The following is a 16,321-nucleotide window of genomic DNA, read 5'->3' as shown; positions in this document are numbered from 1 at the left end:
CAACATTGTAGCCTAATGATGGGCAGTACTGTCAAATTGAGTAATACATTTTCATTGACCAGAAATATATATATATAAACTCTTAAGGCCAAGAACTGAGAACATCAGTTGAGCCGCCGCTCGAGTATCACAACATTGTAATGAAGTATATATAAAAAGAAATTGAAACAATTAACTGATTGTTCACGAAAAACATGTTATGACCTATGAGCCTACAGATAAAGTAGAATAGAAAATTATTTCGGATATTGTTTTGTTTTTATTCCCATTTACGGACTCCATGACTGCATGGCCTCACTTTCTGTTTCAATTAAATCTAATTTTGCTTAATCACAAAGTCTATTAATTAGTGTTATGACCAATGCTAATTACTGTGTTGTCTTGTTTGTATGTCGCTTTGGACAAAAGTGTCTGCTAAGCACCACCACCATAACCATAACCATAACCATATTAATTATTGTTGAATTGATTAGACAGGGATATACAGTACATAGATAAATTGCACAGCTATTATCCAGACCCTGTCACTTTCCATACCTGTTTCCCAGAAAAGCCTTTACAACAACAAACAAGAAGCACAAAGAAAACAGAATTAAACTATGTGATGCATTTCATGTTTTTTTCCCCTCAGAGAAAACCCCATACTGACCACCTTACTGAAACAACACCACATGTTATCATAATTATTGAATTTGTTTCCCACAATTGTTTACACAATTCACATTCCACACCAGTTATACAGGACCACTTCAGTGCCCAGTTGAGTGACTGTCCCACTTTAAAGTCATGGTCTCTGGGTGATTTTCTGTCCACTGAAATGTGTGAGCAATTAAGTAATCCTGACACAACGTTGCAGTTGCTTTACATGTGGCATTGAATTGACTTATCCTCATAGATACTTATATCCTCACAAACCTGGCATAGACAACTAAGTGAAACCTAACTAAGACAGACACAGACACCAAGAGAAAGATTGTTCTTGGCAGGGGGTTCTGAAATAATTCAGAACAGACATGTGAAACCTGGCCAATGCATGCACATGTTTCCAGGAATAATTAAAAAATAACTCATGAGTCATGAACTTCCACCTCCATGTTCACACACGGATCTTGCTCCACGGATGACTGTGAAGTTAGCACATGAACACTCATAACATGTCGTTGCTACTTCACAATGGTGACACCATGAAATTGTTGTTTTTTCATGCTTACTCAAAGTCTGTTAGAACAAGGGTGGCTAATAAGTCCCAGGAAAGTGCATTTGAATGTAGCCTACCCGACCTTAGAGTATTAGCCTATACTGCCAGTAAAATAAAAGCAAAATCTAGTTATGACTTGGCTGTTGTTGGTCACGACTGGACAGGGTTGGGCAATGACATATACTGGTTGTTTTGGTGTAGGGCTCTACATTGCCTGCCAGGGACATTCCCTGAGGAACATTGAATTTGTGTGTACAAATGAATATATACTTTTTTTTTTTTTTTTTTTTTCAAGCCAATGGAAAAGGACAAGGACTCATGGTAAAATAATCTCAAAAGCATCTAGACTAAATGCAAACATGCTGAAATGACAACTGACTCAGAAATGTACCGTGTCTGTTAAGAAAAGACACAACCCTCCATTGCTAAAGCCAACTGACACCACCGATACTTACAAACCAGCTGTGCGGTGCTAGCCCATCCATTAGCGTGAAGTTGTGGCACCACATATCCTAATTATAAGGGGTGACAGCCAGGTAGGCCCACTGTCCTGAGAAATATTGGAAACTTGGAAATTCTCCAGTTAGTTTCGGTAGGATCATGACCCACATTGTTGGTTAAGACCTACTGTATGCAGCAGGGGCGGAGCTAATGGTTCACTCTAGACGGGGCGAAGACCTATAGTGGGCCCCTCCCCCTGCGTGCGTGCGTGCGTGACTTTCAAAGCGCTGACAATATTTGTCCTTTCCACGGTTAGGTTCGTGCATGGTCGGTTAAAAAGTAGCCTTAGAGTACTACTATACTAACGTAGCTTTCTGACAAGCACACCCATTCCCTACCTTGTTCTTGCCCATCTGAAATAACGCCTCTAGCTTTGCTGCCTCCATCCTTTCTGTTTTCGTTGTTTACATCCATGATGAGTCTTAAGTTAGTAAATTAGCTTAATAGTTTATGGCGATAAAACAGCAAATAGGCCTATCGCCGCGTAAAAAGCAACAAAAATAGGCCTAGTCTTGCGAGCCTGCGTGCGTGCGTAACCTATTGTCTCTGCTGCTCAAACAAATTATGTGCATATAGACCTAGGCTACTTCTGACTTTGATAGCCTAACGTGTTCACTAACTTTGCAGAAAATTGTAGCCTATGTCATGCAGTTAATGGGATACTGTGCTGCATTGAGAAGTTATGGTAGGCCAATTTTTTTATGAATACACACACACGCGCACACGGGACATTTTCTCTCGTTGTTGAGCAATGCGCAATGCGTACGGCCGTACACCTGCAGGTAGGCTACGCCTGCCAGCTACTCGGTGTTTATCCCAACATCATGTTTTTATTTAAGCCATTCCATGTTGTGCTTATTGGCTGGGGCATGTTGTTTTCTTTCATGTCGATTCAAGATTGTTTGTGTAGGCTAAACTACCGGTCAAAACTCTCACAGTTGAATTTCACTACGCTTGCCCGTTTAGGCTTATTGTTTTTTTGTTGTTGTTGTTTTTACAAGATTAGGCAATACACCGAGGCAGGAACTCCACTGACACTAAGTGTTGGTGACAGAGGTAGCCATACCGTACGGTATCTCAAGTTATGGCCGGGATTTGTATTTATTGGCTGCGCAATAACTTAACCAACACAGCGCACGTTGAATGAATTGACTGCCTTGTGCGTAAACAGCGGTGGAAATCCCGACAGTGTTTCAACTACATGAAACATAATTAGTGAACCATCAAATACCCTCTTATTGCATTGGCCATCAGTCCAAACATTAAGCAATATAATCAAACAGTGTAAGAGTAAATTAGACCCCAAAACAAACCAAAAATGTTCTGCTTTTGATGGCATGCCGCTCCGTTCCAAATGAAACCCATGTCTCACAATTAAACGCACGTATGCAGAGCCTAATTAGCCTAAATAAAATGGGCATAATTTGAGGAGTTACAGGTAGGCCTAGGCAATCTCCTGCCAACAGCCTATCTTCTTGTCTCTATTGAAGTTGTAGCCTACCTATTTCGTGTGTTTATAACAACATTGACATTGACATGTTCCGTGTGCGGATATAGAGAGGCTTTCCAGGCTATCAGAACTTTTTTTTTAACCGTTTATGTTCATCGGCGCAGCCTACTACGATGCGAACTGACAGCTTTTGCCACGCGTATGCTCCAGACTCTAAATAGGTATATAGATCTTGCTAACTCACTTGATTTTCTGTAATACGGTAAATGCAACCTGTAGCCTAGGCTACCTCATAAAACCCAGACAGGTCGTGCATCAGTTTCGCTTTTAAAACACGCCAGTGTAGCGTGAGAGGGGAAATGCCTGTCGCGGGCTATGCAGTGTTTAAGGGCATGACAGACGGGCTCCCATTGTGAGGGCACTCTACGGACCAGCGGCATCTTTAGTAGCATCTAGCAATCAGTACATATAAGCATCGTTAAATAACAATTCAGCAAGATAGATTTGGCCAAAGGTGGGCCCCCTGCCTGCACCCGTGGGCCCGGAGCGACCGCCCCCCCCTGCCCCCCCACTCGCTCCGCTATTGGTATGCAGCTGAGCTGAGATAGTGTGCAGTAGCCTAAACGTTGTGGGTTCAGTTTCTGACTCCCTCCATTTTGCTCTTGAGCTAGGCACTGAAACCCAAATTGCTCTGGGGACATAATCCCTTGTAACTTGTGAAGACAACTACAGTGTCTGCTAAATGAATACATGTAATGCAATGATTTAATCAGAGGGACAACAGTTTATATCTTCTGTGGAATACAATGTGGAATATGCCAAAGGAAATAATGAAAATAATTGTTACAGGCATCTGAAATATGGGCTATTTAGTCAATACATGTACAGTATGCCAGACTGTAACAAAGACATTCCTCAATATAATTCCAACCAATGTTTACAAGATTATATACATGCATACATACAACATATGTATAGGCCTATATGTTTGCATTTAGTCTATATGTATGCATGATAATAAGCTACATATATCATTGGTCTTTCCAGTCCATTGGCCATGCTAAAGTAGGCTAAACCTTAGTTAAACTATTTGTGCTGCCAAGGTTCAAAAGCCTTGATTCACATATTCATCTCCTTTGAAATCATTTTCTGGCAAACTGCTTTAATGGCCTATCTGGAATGTGGCATATGTTCTACTTCTGATGTGGTTTAGGCTGCCCAGGCTCTGGGTTTGCCATTTTTACGTCATATCCTCTGTTAAACAAGACCATATGGAGGTGACGTGCCTAGTATGCTACTGGTCATAACAAATACTCAATATGGTCATCCCTCTACTGAGAATAACTTAATGTGTACTGTATCCATTATACTCTGTTGGGCCTATGCAAATGTACTATTTACTGTAGAATACATGTGACAAGGCCCTCTCATGTTAAATGACCCTTCATAAAGCAATTATAAGATGCAGCAATACATTCACTGTTAGCTGGCCTGCCTGTTTGTGTAGTCGTGAGACCATTACAAAATTCAGAATGCAGCAGGACGTCTTTAACCCTCTATTGCATGATATACTGTATGAAATAATCATATATCATATATAACATTTCCACACATTTGCACATTGAATTTTGCACATTGAACAATTCCATAATAATATATATATATATTAATAGGGGGTAGATCTAGGTTTGTTACTTGCAATATGCAATAAACATGCAATAATGGTAATAAATACAAAAAGTGCAGTCTATTTAAAATATATCTCTTTATTCCATAACAAAATACATTTTATGAAAGATCTTTAACATCAACTTAATTTTTTTTTAAAAAAGCATTTGTGCTGAAAAAGTAATACGTTTACAACTAGTTACAATCTTAGTTGGGTTTGTTACCTATAAGTAACAATGCTCAACAAAGGAGTATTATTTTCATTCCCATTCAGTTTATGTATTTCAATTTAAATTTAATTTCACTTATAGAGCGCCAAAACACGTGCGTGTATGCCTGTTCCTCTTCATCCTCTTTCAGCTCTCCATCTCTTTCTTCAGCATCTCCATCTGGAGATATCAATAAGCACATATCAATAAACATATTGTTATTGTTATTAAGTATTTTAAAATGTCACTTTTTCAAAGGTTTGCGGAGCTGAAAAAAACATGCCTGCCGCATGTGAGTGCAAGTGAGGAAAAGAGATTGAAAGGGGTATTTTACAAGTCATGTGATCAAATACAAGCATTCTGTTGGCTTTTCATACTTCCTCCTGATCAAGATGAGCATTTTTTATTGGTGTATGATTTGTAGGCCTGAGAAAATGAGGGGACAAGGGTATGTTACCCTGAAGCAACACTATGCAATAGAGAGTTAATCAGCTCAATAAAGAGTAACTTATCTCAGTTACTCTTTCTTAGCTTCCTACTGTATATCAACCCGAATTAGCTCACTGGTCAGCAGGACTATAGGACACTTCCTGGACATCTTGCTATTTGAATTGCATGATTCAGCTGTATGTCAACTCTTGCCCACTGTGCTCCTCTCATGAGCGTCTGCTGTGTTGACCATCCATCCTTAAACTAAGAGGTCACAATCAAGACTTTTTCCATGTTGGTTCCTCGTCGGTGGTTGTCAGTGTGGTAACTTTGGGACTTCCAAAAAGTGTTTAACAGTCATGTGTTCACCTTATACCTAATCAATTAATTCTCTTACAGAATTATGGTTTGTATTTATGTTTTTTTTTTTTTTTTTTTTTTAATATGAACATCTATTTCATAAAGTTATATTGCTGTTATTAATACTATTACTAGCCTATGTTGTAGGCTTTTCAACTTGAAACTGTTTTAATGAATAGCCTATAGTGAGGCTATTCATTTGCTATTTGCTATTAGCTATTTTAATGAATAGCTAGTAGTTTGGACAAAAGCTCAAATACTAAAGCCTTAACCATCCATAGATTGATTATAGATACTGTAGATAGATACTTTATTGATCCCCAAGGGAAAATTCCATCCATAACCATAGCAATGTATCCAACAATGGTATATTGAATAGGCCTGCATGTTGTGAAGTAAATGTGAAGACATGTTTACATTCAGTTCAGCAAAAACTGGACAGCTAAATGATTTGGCCTACAATTATTTAAAATAGTAATTTAAAGAGGTTTTTGTCAGTTTCAGAGAAGTGACCTCTTCATGGTAGGCACTAGGCAGAGCCCCTAAGAGTGTCACACAGGCTTACTCGAAGCAACACACATTTCCTTGCCAATGTACTGTAATGACTATTGCTGACAAAATCGGTTGTCCTACTGTTGGACAGTAAAAAAAAAGGCCTATTTTTGGTTCTGTGAAAATTTGTGACATACCGTAAGCTATTCGAACTCTAAAATGGAAACCTTTCCTTTCAATGTTCCAAAATCATTGTGTTCCTTGTTGACCGGAGGGTATGCTCGTTGCTGCCAGTTTGTAGTGGATCATGAGTAGCTTAATACTTAGGCCATAGTTATGAGAAAACAGGCTTAGTGGCTAAAGTTATGAGAAAATATTTCTTATTAAATTAAACATGATAAAAAGAGTCACTGAAAATTGAGTGGACATTTTAGGCTGTAAAATAGGCATTTAAATGATGATGGTTTCACGGGCACTGTAGTGTTATAATGTATGTGACAAGGTTAGCTTGAGGTTCATTGAGGAATTGTTCATTACAGTTCTTTCCAATTGCTTAAATAAACATTTGCAAATTAGGCTGGTTTTATCAAAGTACCTAACACAATTCACAAAACATGCTCATAAAGTACTGCAACCAAAACTACATACAGTATAGCATAAAATAAAAAAAATCACCAAATGGCACACACTTCGTTCATATCAGCACATGTTTGCCAACTACACACTGGGCATATTGAAAAGCACTCTCATCTTTAGTATGCTTGCCATAATACTAAAATAATTCTACTAATAATAATACTAATTGTAGTGTAATTTTGAATGCCAGTGTTTTGAAACAGTTAGACATAATTGTGCTCTTTAATTTTAGTGTGTTAGCAATTGGGAAAAAAACTGTAAAATAGCCTATAGCCAGAGAGATAAGTTACCTTAATGGCTATGCTTGCACATCGGCACATGCAAGCATGCAAGCATTCATTTACTGAAGATTTCGGCCAGTAATTCAATATACTGTACTTTAAAGATGAGTCAGTCATTGACATCTTAAATACCGTTCATTTGTCAGCCATCAGGCTACTTAATGTCCATATATGTATTTCTCTTGACATAGAAAAATACCACAGACTGATTTAAATGTTTCTTTTTTCTTTATTGTTAATTATAAAATGCTACATATTTCTGTAATAGCACCTCAGCTCATGGCAAAATAGCATATACTTTTCTTTAAATGTGACATCAGTGCATTTATATAAAATATGCTGATAAATAACAAAGTGAAATTCAATACAGCAATAAGAGCCCTTGCATAATTTACTGATAATTTAGTTTTCTTTAAAAGGCAAACATATTTAAGTGTGTGTGTGTGTGTGTGTGTGTGTATTTGTGTGTGTGTGTGTGTGTGTGTGTGTGTGTGTGTGTGTGTGTGTGTGTGTGTGTGTGTGTGCGTTTGTGTGGAAGAGATCAGCACAAAGAGAGGAAAAATGCCTGCTCCTTTAACATGGCTTCAGCTTGTCCAAGTTTAGACAGAGTTTCTCCAGATATCTCTGGAGATCCAGCAGGCTGTGGTAGTATGATGTGATGGGGAAGTGCGTCTCGGACTTAAGCAGACTGCCGTCCGCTTTAGGTAGTGTGCAGCCCTGATTGCCGGCCATCCTACGAAGGTAACTAAGCAGATTGTCCACATCCCCCTCCACTTGCCTCAGATGATGTGCAGGTGGGACACCCAACCTCACCTGCAAGGAGCCCAGGTGACCGACAATCGAGGTTAAACCTTCAATGGGAGTGTCTTCATAAGTGCCAAAGCTTATCTCGGGAGACATACTAAAATGCTAGAGAGCGCAAGAGAGAGAGAGAGAGAGAAGAAAGCAAATAATTGTGAAATATAAAATGATGGAATATGATTGCAAAAATCTTATACCCTTCACATGGAAGGCATGCATTCAGTTGTTCATACTTAAAGTGAATTAAGACATGCATTAAAGATTTACAAGTTACACATCCAACTTGATTCTGCTGAAGGGAATATCCCTTCGTATATTTGTAGGACAGTTCATTTGCTTAACAATTTCATATTCATTATGTATTGTTTTACCTCAGCTTTAATCTTCTTGATTCTGGCTATTGTGATTTTGGCCAAGCCTTTGATCATATCTGCTGTGACCGGACGGGCATACGCCATGGATGAGCATGCCCACACCATGGCATAAAATAACACCAGTGGCAACTTCATATTTCTGTGGGATATAGATTATAATAATACAATAAAATAATGCAATGCGCATTGTAACATTAAACATTAAACATTTGAACAGCTTAAACATTATTGCAACTATTTTGCTCACCCAGGCAAAAAGTATTGTGGAGTTCAAATTCATTTCTGATTAAGGAACACTCCAATAAATAAATACATACATAAATAAACATGCCCTCACAAAATGCTTACCTTTCTTGGTCTGTGACTGAAATATCCAATATCTCAACCAAGGTCTTCCTCTCTTTTATACCCTAGTTGAGATTAGTCATATGGGTGATTCATGTCTGGGGCGCTCGGCCCCACCACTGTCACTGATGGGTGAGCTGGCCAAATCCAACCCTCCTCAGGTGAAGACATGATCCTGAGATGAGCGAGTAGACTGTCGCATGGAGATGTAGGACTTTTCTAAAGACGACTTTTAATAAATCAGAGGTAGGTAATTGTGCATTTTTACCTACTGTTAATTTGATAGAATAGTCCAACTTCATGGTGCTAGATGATAGTTGATAACAGACTGGTTATAAAAAGCTATAAATGAACAAAGCTGTTTTATTGTAAAATGGTAATATTGGAAATAAATCCACAATGTGTACTGTAAGTGTTGCAAATATGACAGAAAAACTATTTGAAGCGCCACATAACATCATAATAATAGTTTTATAACCATCGGTTGGCTGTAAAAGAAAAAAGAAAAAGGCATTTTAACAACTTACTCAACAGTCTTTGTAATCACTTGAAACACACAATTTTGGACAACCCTTTGCTCGGTTTCAGTGTGACTATGGTCACTACTACTTTTTGGCAAGGAAACTCACTTTAAAATAAAATTAGATATATATTCACTTGTTTTACTATATACACTATCTGTATTTCAGGGTATTTTAATGTTGATATGTGAAGTTGTTTTTTTTTTATGTTAACATCAGTCAAAACCCAGACTAATAATCTGTGTATGTATATTTTTAACAGATTCATCTGAGCTAATAACATTTATTGTGAATGTCAATTACTCAGGAACATACTGAAATCCACTTTATGTACAAAAATGCAATATATAAACATAAAAGAAAACACCTAATATCAAAGAGAACACCACAAATAACAAATATTTATGAAATATGGACAGAATCAAGTGAAACACATTATTTAATAAGATGCATTATTTAATGATAATGCATTAGTGTGTCTATGTACGCAGAGTAAAATGTATTGAATACACCTTTTAAGAAACTCATGCAATACTGAAAAACCTCTGAATAGCCTATTTGTAGAGATGATGTATAATCAACATGGAAATTACAATCTCAGGCATATGGTTGGTAACAGTACAATTACATTGAAATACCGATGACCACTAGGAATCTCACTAGAACTCTGTTTCATTGAATATATTGCCGTTATTGAAAAAGATCAAGCGTCATAGCTTCCAAAATTGTTAGAATGACACAAGCCATTGGGAATCAACTGCCTCAAGTCTGGAGTTACTTTTGCCAATGTGTGTGTGTGTGTGTGTGTGCGTGTCGATGCACTCTATGTCAGTGTGTGTGTGTGTGTGTGTGTGTGTGTGTGTGCAAACCACCCAACCCCCACTCATACTGTGACAACGAAATCCTGGAAATAGCGTGTGTTGAATTTAACTGCTGCATTCCTCTGTACAAAGCTGTGAAGTATTTTCCAGGCTTTTTCATGGGGCCCTTTTTTCAAAATCTTGCTGTGGCGAGTTGTATGATACATGCTGTCAGGAAAGTACTGATAAAGCTTGAGATCAATCATGTTTTATTATTGAGTTATTTTGCAAGTTAGTACAACTTCTGTACAATTTCTTGTATGAGTACAAGTAAGTCTCGTGAGGTCTCCCTAAACTATCTATGCTGAAGCTAACTTTTGAAGGGGACTTAATAACTTATGGACTGATTTGTCAGTCATGGTCTCCTAGAAGCCTTCCCAAATACCTCTTTCTGTCATGTAGTAGGGGTCTGACAACTCTCTTTTGTTAACTTCCAGCAGTTGCTCTTACAACACACCGTTCTCTGATTTGAACATTAATAAATTCACATTGAAATCAGACCTATGTGTGTTGAATGATGGTACACCAGCTTGCTCATTTGGAGCAATTAAGATAGACCTGTGAGTTGGTGACCGTGAAAGTGTGTCGGCATGTGGTTGTGTATGAGTGTCGGCCTGTGAAAGAGAGAATTTAAGAGAGGGTTTAACAATTGATAAGTGGATTCACACAAGTAAGTGATCACACGTTGGACCATTCTAGACTTTCTGTCATTGATCGTAATACCCAGTTCTGAATTTTTCCAGTAAGCAGGTCAAAAATGATGACAACACTGTTATTCTACAATTACCATTCTGTCCCATCCCCATAATGTATCCCCATAATGTAGGCTAAATAAAGTAAAGTAAATAAAGTTAGATTATGTGTGACGATGCATGGTTCTAGAACATATCTCCTCTCCCATTCCTAATCCAGCATGCCACTTATCACAGTGTACCATAGCAGAATTGCTGTGTTGGCAAACAGAAGACAACAATGACACCCTCTCCATTAGCATTTTTGCAAAATGTATTGGCCAATAAAGATGTGTCATACCATGACAATTCAGTGGTTTGGTGATCAAAAGAGTGGAAACCAACAGTGTGGGTGATGGTATGCTGAAGGAAATTTTCTGACACAACCATTACACTGTTGCAGTTTTGTAACCTGGGATTTCACAACATCATTCACATCTGGAATAGATCAGGGGGAATATTTACCAGCATATTTGTACTGAAGAACAGGGACAGGTTCAGATGCTACTAAATTTTATTTCGTATGCCAAAATGGAGGAGAATCATATTTTGCATGATTCAACATCATGAACCATTACATTTTAAGTATATATTTTTTGGGGCTTTTGTGCCTTTAATTTTGACAGGACAGTAGAGAGAGACAGGAAGCGAATGGGTGAGAGAATCGGGGTGGGATCCGGAAAGGACCACGGGGCGGGAATCGAACCCGGGTCGCCGGCGTGCGCTGCAGGTGCCCCAGCCAGTTGCGCCACGGCTCGGGCCATGAACCATTACATTTTATATCAGGAAGTGTTTTTTCATTGTTCTAATCGTAATCGTACCTTCATTGTCAGTGTATAGATGGGATGTGTGTTGATCGGCTATTCCATGATGATATTGCACCCTCTTTACCCTTCTTTAAAGGGATATTCCGCCATTTTTGGAAATAAGCTCATTTTCCACCTCTCCTCGAGCAAAACAATTGATATTTACTCTTTTTCCATTCATGCAGCCATTCTGTGAGTCTGGCGATACAACTTTTAGCTTCAGCCTAGCATAGATCATTGAAACGGATTAGACCAGTAGCGTCTCGCCTGCTAGCATCATGTTTAAAAGTGACTAAGATTTCCGGCAATTTTCCCATTTAAAACGTGTCTCTTCTCAAGTTAGAAAGTGCAATAAGACCAACTGAAAATGAAACCTGCCGTTTTTCTAGGCTGATTTGACATAGAACTACAGTCTCATCTGGTGTAATAATCAAGGCAACTTGCAAACGTATCATGGGCGCAGTGATATCACGGAGCATCTGAAAATAGTCCCCATTAGACAACAAGCAGTAGTAGTGCCAGCAAGTTGCCTTGATTATTACGCCAGATGAGAGTGTAGTGCCATGTCAAATCAGCCTAGAAAAACGGCAGGTTTCATTTTCAAAACCACAGCACTTATACAGACAGCATCATTTTAGCACTCCATTTTCAGCATGATACTCACATGTACAAGTCTTATATATGGGCAAATCAAATGAGTCACTACAGGTTTTGCAAATGTTTAAAAATGTTATAAACTTTAAAATATGAGAAAATACAGGAAACATATGAAGAGTTCAGATGCAACTCTCTAAATTCATCTGACCACTTTTCTTTTAAATTACTGTAGCTTTTTTTTTAATCAGGCTCCTGTAGATTCTTGCCTACAAATTGATATTTCAGACCAGGAAGAGAGTAGTATTTAGCGGGTTTTGAAGCGATAATATTTGTTGATGAGTAGAGAGGATTCATTCACCTTTGTTATCTTATTTTTGACAGAGGTGAAATGTATAGGATTTAAACTCTTCATATGCACACTATGAACCAGTCCCGTCGTCCCCTACCCAGGCCACTGATACCACAAAGATACCAGACCAGGTGCCTTACGACAAGAGCAGATCCATTTTTATGTTTTGAATGCTGTGTACATATTTCCTGTAATTCCATTCCTAAAACAACAAATCTAACAGTGGCCCAAGTCGTTTGTACTGTATTGTAATTTAACTTCCTTGGAGTTCAGATTTTGACCTCTAGGGGACTCTAGTGGCTCAATGTTGGAACACACAGAATGGCCTATACTGTATTCACTTTCACATTATTACACTGCAGCTCTGCATAAAACTGAACCATAACCTTGTTTTTTTTTTTTTTTTACCTATTTTGATTTTGAACTTTGCGACTGCTCAAATGGATGCAAAAATATGATCTAAATCAGTGTTCATTCTCTGTTCAGAAATCTAAAACATTTTCGCCGCCAAATACAAAATCAGATTCTCAATTATGAGTGGCTTATTTATCATTTAAGGAGGCTAAAGATCTAGCTATGTGATCTTAGCTTCTTAGCCACAGACACCACTTCATTTAAAAATAAAAAAAATATCATACTGAATAAAAAAAAGTCTATACAAAAGAGTAACAGTCAAGAGAAAATGTGTTGAATTCATGATTTATTTTGGTTCTGTTTACATGTTTATCAAACTTTTTACTAGGGAAGTGGGCAATGTCTCATGCCAGAATATGTCACAGAAATAGTAGAGGTAGAGTAGAGGAACTTTCAGTCTCTGATTGGTTAAAAGGTGTAGACTTGTTGATGAACCATGTACTACACTGTCCAACAAACATAGTTAGAGACCTTTAGGAACACACATGCCCTATAGTGCCTGTTTAAACTGACCATGGTGTGTAGAAGAAATGAAGAATTACTACTGTCGCTTATAATCTTTATGGAACTTTTTAGTCTACAGTAGAAAAAAGCCACTTCAGTGAGACAAAACCTGCAAAGCGTGGTGCTTGTAATGCTTTGGTGTGGATTACTTGTGTAAAGTTGTTCGGTTGAACGGACTTGTTTTTTCATAGTACGTTAATATTTGCTCATACTGTATTTATGCGTGACCAAAGCACACAACTGATTCTCTCCGTTCCTGTCCCAACTGAACAGGGACTGAGAGCAATAAATGCTTTAACCACTACAATGGAGAATGCTTTAACCACATCTGATCATAAACATAATTAGGAATTAGACTTTTAACAAATCACTGTGATATAATTATCCAACCTCACTTAAAGGCGCAGTCAGGGTTTTCGCAGGAGGTCGCATTTGTTTGTGTTTAGGTTTATGTTCATATTCATTTAGCTGACGCTTTTGTGCAAAAAATACGTACATTATATTTTAACAAAGGACCAAACGATACACAGGAAGTTATTCCACACAAAATTCCACACTTTTCTTCAGGGGTAGGCTGCCCCCACTTTGTTTGTTTCCAGTTTTCAGAGCCTGGACTGCCAACAAAGATTTGTTTTACAGAACAATCACGGAATGTACAGCTAGCAGTCGTGAGGTGATGACTGCTGAATGTTCCAAAAAATGTTATGGGCTTGAAATGGCAAATCCCTGACTGCGCCTCTAAAGGGTTCTAAAAGAACAGCAAACAGTCATGAGAAGCCCTTGATTAGCCCAAGGTCAGCTATGAAAAAAACATCACTTTAGTGGTCACATTGGAAGTTTTTAATTGATATCATGGAAATTAAAAAAAAAATCACAATGTGTGTGTGTGTGTGTGTGTGTGAGAGAGATACTGTATATAGGTACATGTGTCTGTGTGCACCTACTGTATGTGCATGTTACAGACAGAGCAAGAAAGAGAGGGAGAGGGAGAGAGAGAGGAAAGAGAGAGAGAGAAATAGAGATCTTCTATAATAAAGAATCTGGAATAAAGCCTGCGCTATCAGATGTTAATGTCCCTTGCAGATACTTTTTGGGGTAAGGGCTTCCTGGCTACTGCTTCAAGGAACAGCAAGCCCAGACCGCAAAAAGACCCAAAAAGGACAATGATCTCCTCCCTGTACCTTGGACATCTGTTCAACCTCTGAAAAGACAAAAAAGAAGTATAAATTACATTTTGTGCAGATTTAAACATGGTGAGGGTGTTGTAATTATTTCATCGTAGACTTTTACAACAAACTTGAAAGTAAAGATGCATATACTAATTTGTATGCAGATGAACTGAAGTTGTTCCTGTTGTAGTAAGCAGTGCTCTTCACAGCCTGTGCTGTTAGCACATGTTCTGTGCGTACAAGGTGTGGTGGAGTCTGTGTTCAATGAAATATTGAAGTGTTTCAGTATTGTGATAGAAGAGCAAATATATCAGTTAAGTATTACCGAAAAACACATTTAAAAGAACACTAAAAAATAACAATATTACCAGAAGTATACATCATGCATTAAGGTGACTAAAATGTGAAAGATGTTTGCGTGTAACATTAGTGAGAGTGGTTGTTACATCCAATCTCTGAGTCAGAGATAAGTTGATGGGGTGACATATAGATGCAGGCATCGGTTAAGCTTACCTCACTGTATGCGTCACATGTATAAAAAATGACACAACTCCCCACCCTCATTTACCATTTCTCTCTGATACCGCCCCAGGAACATCCCCTTTGGATTTCTGTGAGCATACATACATGTTTTCATTTGTGTGACTTTGTCTAGTTGATTTATATTTAAAACCTACCCACTAATATGTCAGGATTGATCTGTTTAATCATTCCCTGCTTCATGCGAAAAGTCCTTATCATCACTTTAGCCTCAGCATCAATGATGAATATTTTTGTTGCTGATGTTGTTATTGCTGTTATTGCTTGTACAATTTCCAATTGTACACTACTAATAATGACTTATTTATATTGACTCAGAGCTATATCTTGACTGAACAACCAAGTGCACCCATTTAAATAAAGCTGTCCATGGTGATCCATGAATGAGCAGAGCTAAGCGTTGTGGTTGGAGTTCTCCATGGTGCTGAAGTCAGTCACTTCCACACTTGATGTGGTGAACGCCCTGTGATATGTGTTGTGTAGGCTACAGTATGTTTTGGTCAATGGAGATCATGCTGTTTTAAAATAAAACTGAAGATTTAATTTGGATGACATGCAAAGATAGTGATTCAAATGGTGGTGTACGGAGGCAAAGTCCTGAAATATTAAACACACTGTGCACTTTACACATACACACACTCAAACACACACACACACACACACATACACGCGTGCACACACACACACACACACACACACACGTGCACACACACACATACACACACACACGCGCGTGTGCGCGCGCACACACACACACACACACACACACACTCACACTCAGGGTTGTTCTCTGCATTGCATGGTATATATATCATGGTATATATCATTCCTCATGTCCAGGTCAGACTACTTGTTGCTATTGACATGCTGGGTATTGTCTGATATTGGTTCTGGCTCCTGTAGTGCGAGCACGCAGACATGCCATTCTGAGCCCTCAGACCCAGCCCCTTCAAATCGTGAGGGGAGAGGGAAACATTTAAAGGACATCAGTGCAAGAGCTTATCATATCGCATCTGTATGATAGTCTAGAAAGACTATCATAAAGAATCACACAGCCCTCGAAAAACCTCCAACACGTTTGCCTAA

The 16,321-nt window shown here is 38.4% G+C and overlaps 1 protein-coding gene across 1 annotated transcript; it reads right to left on the bottom strand.

Moving 5' to 3' along the window:
• Nucleotides 1–7,478: 7,478 nt before the first annotated feature.
• On the bottom strand, nt 7,479–8,516 carry lepb (leptin b). Its single transcript, XM_062518672.1, has 2 exons — nt 8,397–8,516; nt 7,479–8,133 (listed from the first exon to the last, which is right to left on the bottom strand). The coding sequence occupies exons 1-2, from the start codon at nt 8,502–8,504 to the stop codon at nt 7,798–7,800; spliced, it is 444 nt and encodes a 147-aa protein (XP_062374656.1). The 5' UTR covers nt 8,505–8,516; the 3' UTR covers nt 7,479–7,797.
• Between the last annotated feature and the right edge of the window lie 7,805 nt (nt 8,517–16,321).

The sequence above is a fragment of the Sardina pilchardus genome, chromosome 17 (genome assembly GCF_963854185.1).
Source record: "Sardina pilchardus chromosome 17, fSarPil1.1, whole genome shotgun sequence".
NCBI classification, from domain to species: domain Eukaryota; kingdom Metazoa; phylum Chordata; class Actinopteri; order Clupeiformes; family Clupeidae; genus Sardina; species Sardina pilchardus.
The sequence above is the reverse complement of the archived record's forward strand: the minus strand, read 5'-3'. Positions and strand labels throughout refer to the sequence as shown.

Coding starts and splice junctions, on each gene's coding strand:
- lepb (XM_062518672.1), bottom strand. CDS start 8,504: ATGGTGTGGGCATGCTCATCCATGGCGTATGCCCGTCCGGTCACAGCA. Junction 8,134..8,396: donor TCAAGAAGATTAAAGCTGAG/GTAAAACAATAC, acceptor TGCGCTCTCTAG/CATTTTAGTATGTCTCCCGA.